The sequence below is a fragment of the Semicossyphus pulcher genome, unplaced genomic scaffold (assembly GCF_022749685.1).
Source record: "Semicossyphus pulcher isolate SPU_LCO1_2020_fin unplaced genomic scaffold, fSemPul1.0.p SCAF_3, whole genome shotgun sequence".
NCBI lineage: Eukaryota > Metazoa > Chordata > Actinopteri > Labriformes > Labridae > Semicossyphus > Semicossyphus pulcher.
This window is the reverse complement of record NW_027211704.1, coordinates 15,551,245-15,559,817: the sequence shown is the minus strand read 5'-3', so window position 1 is coordinate 15,559,817 and position 8,573 is coordinate 15,551,245. Positions and strand designations below refer to the sequence as shown.

Here is an 8,573-nt window from a genome sequence, read left to right as displayed (position 1 = left end):
TACCTTGTGTTAATGTAGTTTTTTGTTTAATTCTGTAAATTCCAATAAAATGTCCAAGTCAATTTTTTTTCTTCGTGGTGGTCTGTGCTGTTTGATCCTACCTGTTATACATCAGTGTGTGTGCTGATGTGTGACGAAGACAGCCAGCAAGATTTAGGAAGTACTCCGTTTCTTTTCTTGAGTAAGAGAAAGATCAGAGTGTAAAACAAGCAAAAGTACTAAAAAATATCAACATAAAAATGTACTTTATACTTAAAAAGTAAAAGTATTCATTAGATCAAATGATTCTCTTTAATCAACTTAATTTCGAGCTGAAAGAGAAGTAAGACTAACAGGAGTGTTTCTGGCGCCCCCTACTGTGCTCTTGAACAGGATAAGTTACTTTAAAGGTGAATAATTAGTGTATTGCAGTAAAGTTAAAGGGAGAGTAGGGAATTTGTTTTGTTGTAATTCTGTTTATGTCCCAACAACAATTAATAAATCAAACGCTCTGACAAAAAGAAAACAATCTAGTGACTTGAGCCGTCTGTCCATGACTTGATAGGATGGCCTACCTGCCCGTCTACCCGCCTTCCTGCCTGCACACTCATTGTGCATCAGCCAAGTGTACTTAAAAATAGATGGCAGACAAAGTAGTTTAATGCAGTTAATGATGACAACAATGTGCTGCACTCCTCTCACCAACGCTCTCTTGTGGACACATCCTGCAGTGTAGGTGAGGCAGAGCACATTTGTGTGTTTGGGGGGAGTGGCTTTCACATCTCTCCTGTTCAATACTTCTACATCCAGCTTATTCTTGCTGTTTATATTTCACCTTCACTTTCACTTTCACCATATGTTTGTGTTTACCAGGTCTCTCCCTCTGGCTTCCCTGCCACCTCATCCAACTTACCACCAGGTGGTGATTACCATGTGGGCAATCCAGGTCTAAAATGTAAATTTACATATTAATACAGGTGCCATTTATCTTAATAACAACTACTACTACATTTGTACAATAACTTCATGGTGATACTTTCTCTTTTAAATAGCTTGTTTATGATCTACCTGAATGCTTCATGTGTCTCTGCAACTTCAACTAGCTTACACACCACACCTCTTCTTCTCTACTAAGAAGGAAAATCAAGAGAGTGAGTCACATCTCACACAGATTCTGTGTATTTTGGCACCACATTACTGCAGCTCCACATCAGCGCACACTGGGTGTATGTGTTTGTATTGGGGGTGTTTAGGGGATGAAGGGCCTGGAGCAGGCCCTGCCACAGGCCCTGCTGTGTTCCCTCCCTCGCTCCCTCCCTCCCTTATGTGGCCTCAGCAGCACAGAGGCACCTGCACGCCTGCGCTAAGCTCTCCCACCCCCCACCCCTCGCCCATTTCCCTCCATCATCTGTCCCTTAGCTCCCACATCCATTATAGGGCAGGACAGCTCGCATTTGCATCTAGACTGAAAGAGAGAGAGCGCGGGAGAGAGGTAGGAGAAACAGGGGGAGGCGGAGGGAGCATATGACACAAAGGAGGGAGAGAGAGAGAGAGAGAGAGAAATAGATCAGAGCATCAGAGAGAAAGAGAGGGAGAGTGGGAGGCTGCAGATATCGATGGCATTAACAATGGAGCATTAGGATCCAGTGAGGTGATAGTCAGCCATACAACGGCTGAGGGTAAAGATATTTGAGGAGGGGGGCTCCTCCTCGGTGAGCACAGAGGGGAGGAGGAGGAGGCAGGAGGAGGAGGAGGATGGGCCTCGAACACAGACTTGCAATGGCACTGCAAAAATTGGATTAAAGCAGTATGGTAACGTTTCTGATTTAAATTTATCGCTGTGCAGCTTGTGTCTCATCCTCATGTGTCCGCATCCACGCTTGTTGACATCCATCGGCCACCCTTCATGTCACAGTGTGTCTCCCACCGACAGAGGAAGGCACAGGTCTCTTCCTCCCCTCCTCCACCTCCATCCCCTCTGTCCTCTTGTGTTTTTTTAATATGCCATAGACATCTGTCATCTTCATCCTCATCGTCCGACCTCCACGAGCCTTTTGATTCATCACCGGACAATCACCCCCGCGTGCGCCGTTAGCTCTGTGCATCTGCTCCGTGTTGTTTGTGTTGTCTGTCTCACCCGTATGTAACGATGGATACCGCATCGCCTCCACGTACGAGCCACTACATCGCGTATTTTGCTCCTGCATACGCATCCCACTTTCTCTAACGAGATCAGGAAATTATTAACCACCAGGGACTGCACTAGTCATCTGTGTTTCCTCTCCACTACGATGTGATTGTAACCTACATTGCTTTAAAAAAAAAAACATTGCCTGCCTTGCTTCGCTCTGGTTGATTCATAGCCCTTGTGCTCATTTCACACTGTCACGCAAATAAAAAGCATACAAATCCTCCCATCGTCCCGTCTGAGGAAATTAGAGCAGCGTTATGAGATGTTTTTTGTGTCATGTGTCCGCCTGAGCTCGTGTTCGCAGGGTGTGATTACTCTGTTTTGACGTCAGGCAGAGGGGTCATTAACAATCCCACCATCTGCCATGCGGAACATAGGCTATGGATATTATTCTGACCAGGGGATCCCCTCGTGCATCAGTGAGCACAGGGGGTCATTGTTTTAACAGATGAGAACAGTCAGATACGGTTGATGTCAGAATCTAAAGATTAGCATGCATGGACCTTCACCAACATCTCATCTCATTTCCCACATTCATCTCTAAAAGAAAAGTGTTGTAAAGTTTGTTGTTTACAGTGTTTGAAGTGTTTGAAGCTGTGCAGGGCAGGAAGCAGAGTAATTATGTATCATCTAATTAATGCATGATGGCCTTTCTGTGTGCTCCCTGATGCCTGCACCCAGTCAATTATGGGCATGACCACCAGGGGTGGAAAGTAACTAACTGCAAGTCATTTCAGACGGCAAAGTAGGATAAGTGACGAGCAGATATCTGAGTTCTCTCCAACAAACAAACTCTTCTTGTGTCCAAATTTGAGAGAAAATAGGGACACAGTTCTAGGGAGTAAATATTTTGTTATTATGGTCGCCCTTCAATCCTCTTATGTGTTCAATTGTCAGACAGATGTCACATGTTGTGTGTACATTCAGCTGACCTGCTGTGCCAGTTTAACAGTTATCTGGGTCACACTAAATCAAATTAATCCAAAGTGGACCAATCAAAGACTTTTTGTCTTAGTTTAGTTATTTCCTACAACACTTCTTGGAAATCATAGGGAAAGATGACATCAGATATCATCTTCCAAGAAACCCTTGGGAAGGCACTATCAGATAGATGTTTCATTGAAGTCGAAAAAGGGATTGCAATGAGTTACAATCAGTATGCAACACAGGCCCTGCCTTGTTCCCCTTTACTCAGATTAATTTTAATGTGGACTTTTGTTTGAGTAGATTTCGATACATGTGATGAGTTGTGCTTGATATAAAGTAGTTTTCATACTGTCACACCCCTTGAAAGCTTCTCTCTACCTTCTCGTCCCCTCAGCTGGACAAGAGCGAGGTGGCAACTCTAGGCTTACCCCCCACCACCAGCCATGGAGGCTCTGACAGTAACATCAGTGCGGACGGAGCGGGGGCAGCAGCGTCAGGGGTCACAGCCGGGGGTGCTGAGTGTTCTGGGGCTGGCGAGCCACAGCGGACGCGTGCTGCTCTGGAGCACCTGCAGCAGAAGATACTGAAGGTCACCGAGCAGATTCGAGTTGAGCAGGAGGCCCGTGACGACAACGTTGCAGAGTACCTAAAGTTGGCCCACAACGCAGACAAACAGCAGGCATCCCGGATCAAGCAGGTGTTTGAGAAGAAAAACCAGAAGTCAGCACAGACCATCGCTCACTTGCACAAGAAACTAGAGCACTATCACAAGAAGCTAAAGGAGATAGAACAGGTAGGTGAGCAAGAGTGGGTATGTGCATATGTGCAGCTGTGAATGTCTCAAGCAAGTGGTGGATTATCCTTGTCAGGATGATTGTGTCCTAAAATAGACTGATGATTCTCCTCTCCTTACACTTGTTTCAACCAATGCATCATCCTGTGTCTCAGCCTGCTCTCCTCATCTATCTTCCTGCAGTTCTCTCCCTTAAACCTAATCACTTCTCTCCTACCTTCGAGATCCTCCACTTCTCTGCTTCCTCATTTCTCTTCCCTCTCTGCAGAACGGACCAGCCCGCCAGCCTAAGGATGTCCTCCGGGACATGCAGCAGGGATTAAAGGACGTTGGAGCCAACGTACGAGCTGGGATAAGTGGTTTTGGAGGTGGAGTAGTTGAAGGGGTCAAGGGGGGAGTATCCGCCCTCACCCACACGGCCGTGGTCTCCAAGCCGAGAGAGTTCGCCAGTCTCATCAGGAACAAGTTTGGCAGCGCGGATAACATTGCTCACCTTAAGGACACACTTGAGGACGGAGTCGGGGGACACTCTGAGGACGCCCCCACACCACGTGCTCTGAGCGGAAGCGCCACTCTGGTGTCGAGCCCAAAGTACGGCACCGACGACGAGTGCTCTAGCGCCTCATCCGGCTCAGGAGCAGGAAGTAATTCTGGTGGAGCAGGAGGAGGAGGAGCAGGAGGGTTGTTAGGGCCAACCATGGGGAGTCCAAGGCTTGACGGGCACCACCACCACCACCATCACATGCACAGCTCTTGGGACTCTCTCCTGGAGGGCCTGCAGGAGATCAAAGCCAGCCAGGCGCACATGGAGGACGCTATCGAGGACATGAAGGGCCAGCTGCAGAGTGACTACTCCTACATGACACAGTGCCTGCAAGAGGAGAGATACAGGTACACGTCCAAAAAACAACACTTTAATTATCAAGCAGGTCTAGACCCAACAGTGGCAAGAAAAAGCAGGCCGAAACTCCGAGTAGAACCAGAATCAACGGTGAACAGCCATCTGCTGCTACCGAATAGGACATAGTAGTGGGCGAGAGACAGAAACGAACAGGACATGAATGCAAACAGATATAGAGAAAGGAGGAGACAGGAGCTTGGTGTGTTAGCAGGAGCTGGTCCTACCCTGAGCCAGCCCAAACTATAAGCTTTATAAGACAGGAGAACTGATTATTGACTACCTGTCTGGGAGGAAGTAGAAGACTAAAACATGACTTTTACACACTGGTGTGTTTAAGACAATCTTCAGTATGTAGCTCGCTTTATTTATCGCTGTCGACAAATCTCATGATAAAGGCCAAAAACGGAAGTGCGTCAGTCTATCTGTCAATACTTCCCTATCCTGTCAGTGTCTCTTCACACCAAGCCCAGTGTGCCTTAAAAGGACTATAAATAGAAAAGTCATCGGGACTATTTTCAGCGGTGGATTTATACACATTTGATGAACGTGATGACGAGTGCTCGTGTTTATCCTAATTCAGGCACAAGGCTTCGGATACATGGACAAGAGACTATTCAAGAGTTATGGTTTTTATTTTTCATGATTATTTTGCATGTGTTTTGTAATTTATATTCAGGTATGAGCGACTTGAAGAGCAGCTGAATGACTTAACAGAGCTGCACCAGAATGAAATGACAAACCTTAAACAGGAACTCGCCAGCATGGAGGAAAAAGTCGCCTACCAGTCCTACGAGCGAGCGAGAGACATTCAGGTGAGAATCTGTTCATGCTCAAAACTTTTTTGTGTGTAGTCTTTCTAATATGTATTTTTAGTGTGCTATACCGTGTAAGTTTAATGACGAACTGTCTTGACTTGACAAACTAGTAATGCATGGCACAAGTCAAAGGGATCCAAAATGTATCTGTTTCTTGGCAATGGCTCCTGTAACAGATGCCATGGTGACCAACTGGAAGGGAAGGGTCTTAGCTCTGTGTTGCTTATTCCTGATTGGTGCACTATAGTACATGACATCACACTGTTCTAACTAAGCCCCGCCCACTTCAAAGCAGTGAGAGGAGCACAGAAAACTCCTAAATAAAATAACCAAACTGTTCTAACTTTAGCAGAAATTTGTGTGTTTGTAAACGACCCAGTTACCCACCTATTAAATCGTATTGATAAGCCAGTTGTTTTCAGGCCCGTTAATATGAGTTGTTGATAAATCCCATTCTGTGTTTGTTCATACAGGAGGCTGTGGAGTCGTGCCTGACCCGCATCACCAAGCTGGAGCTGCAGCAGCAGCAGCAGCAAGTGGTCCAGCTGGAGGGAGTGGAGAACGCCAATGCCCGAGCTCTGCTGGGCAAGCTCATCAACGTCATCCTGGCACTCATGGCGGTGCTCCTGGTCTTCGTCTCCACCTTGGCCAACTTCATCACCCCTCTGATGAAGACTCGAGCCCGGGTGGGCGCCACCGTCCTCCTGACCTTGCTGCTGTTCGTCATGTGGAAGCAGTGGGACTTCTTGGAGCCGTGGCTGCTGCCCAGTTGAGCTCCCTGAGAGAGACTCCAGAGCAGAGACGCTGCTTTCAACTCAGTCAGGATGCAGAGACTGAAATAGAACGAGCCACTGCACTTGTCGGGGCATCTGAGGACAAATCACGGCACTTTTAGATGACGAGTGGACAAGATCTGGCTGACAGAGAGTGTTCAGAGGTGTTTACAGAAATTCTCTGCTTGCCAAGTGTTAAAAGACATCATCTCATCTCGCCAATGATGATGACCAATCATCGATTGCATTGCTGTCACCAAAAAACTGAGTTTCTTTAAGAAATCTTTGGATCGTCTTTTTCTAAGTATTTATGATACATGAATTACAAAGACTGGAGGAACTTATAATGACTTTAATATGCTGATTATGTTCGCTGTAACCTTCATGTTGAAGCTTTAGTATAACTGAGAGGAAAAGTTTTTTTTCATGAATGTTATGTGCTCATGCATGTCCTCATACGTGCACTAAGATGCATCTAGCTGGCATGAGTTGACATTTCATTAATGACTAAATAAATCTTCTATAACTGCCGTTTTTGTTGTCACAAATATAGTGCAGACCTGTCGTATCTCAGCTCAGTGTCATTCCTGGTTTGTTTCACATCCTGCTCTGGTGCTTTTAGACGCATTTATTTCTTTTTCTGTCTTTTTTCTTGAGGTTCAATGAAGTGTTTTAAAAATAGGCTGATATCTGGGGATATTTCACCACAATAATTCAACAACATAATATCTGTTATGTCCATAAAAGCTACTTAAAACCCACTATCGTAGACCTGCTACTCTCCACAGTGTCAAACTAACTGGCATGTCAAATTGTATCAAAGTTTATATCCAGTTTGCAAAAAATAATTATTGCTGTTTTATTAAACAATGTAAGAAATAAATGATTTCATATATTAGGCTGATCTTATCATCCTTTTGCTGAGACTGAACATCACATGACATAGAAATAAAGGCACTACTTTCTTATGAGTCACCTCTCATAAAGCTGTAGCTAATTGATTAACTATTAATAGTAATATACAAAAGTATAAGCCATTAATACTTTTGGGGTGCCAGTTCATGAAAAGTCCCTCCACCACAAGGTCACTTCCCTTTTGAGAAAGGGCTGCAGAGGGTCAGAAACCAAAGTCCTTCTTATAAACAGTTTATAAAGCATCAGTAAATTATTACCAACATCTATTACTGCATTATAACCTAATAGAAAGCATTACAATCAAAGGGACTTTTCCTAACCTGGCAACCTAAAATACTTTAACTTATTAATAGGCTATCTTATTGTTGCTCTGTAAAGTATTGGAACTCCTTTATTTAGAACTTATGAAGTCAATAGATACAATTATCACTTAATATAGATTATAAACCATTTATAAAGGGTTTCTTATTGGACATTGGTACTGAATTATTATTAAGGGTTTAGAAGTTGAAATTCTCAGCAACATCACTATAATAGAAACAGCTGATCATGAAGAAACAACTTAATATATAAGTAATTACATCACCATAAAACTGCATGGCGCTGCTAACATTAGTGTATTTGATATTGTAGTTTTAAAGTAAGCCAGCAGTACATATAAATTACCTTACATGAGCCTCTGCAAGATGCAGGTCGTACCAGATAGAGTCAGGCTGTCTCAGCAAAGCCTCTGCTGAAATAAGCCACAGTTAATATTAATGCTCATGAATTCAACTTTTCATTTCTAAAAGGAAGAATGTCCTATTTCTTCTCTAAAATGCTGCAGTCTCATTTCATAGTTCACCAACAGAAGTTCTGAATAAAATTTCACAAATGACAAATTGTTGTTTATGTTGCACTTTCCAAATTTAAATTAAACACATGCAGGACTTTTCCTTTATGTTTAAGATTCATTAAAAGGGAAATAGTACATAATAAGAAAACGGGATAGAGGAACAGTTCACGGTCTTCAAAGAGATAATCCTTAGAGATTATTTACAATTAATTCCCTCTCATCAGCAGCATCTTTATCTGAACCAGATTACATTTATTCTAGGCTGCAAATCTTAAAGAAATCATTTAAGAAGCTGAATCAGTTTGAGGTTTCAGATCCGCTGTGCAAACCTCTGCTAATCCCGGGGATTATTTCAGCTCTACTTCACTGTTTCTTCAGTGCTGCTACATTTGTGAGAAGATGCTGTCCAATACATTCTTCCAGACAAAATGCTCATAATGAACG

General features: G+C 43.8%; 1 protein-coding gene across 1 annotated transcript; it reads left to right on the top strand.

Moving 5' to 3' along the window:
* The first annotated feature begins 1,524 nt into the window (after positions 1-1,524).
* On the top strand, positions 1,525-7,277 carry tmcc2 (transmembrane and coiled-coil domain family 2). Its single transcript, XM_069677829.1, has 5 exons — positions 1,525-1,791; positions 3,492-3,890; positions 4,159-4,781; positions 5,468-5,603; positions 6,080-7,277. The coding sequence occupies exons 1-5, from the start codon at positions 1,789-1,791 to the stop codon at positions 6,377-6,379; spliced, it is 1,461 nt and encodes a 486-aa protein (XP_069533930.1). The 5' UTR covers positions 1,525-1,788; the 3' UTR covers positions 6,380-7,277.
* Positions 7,278-8,573: the final 1,296 nt, after the last annotated feature.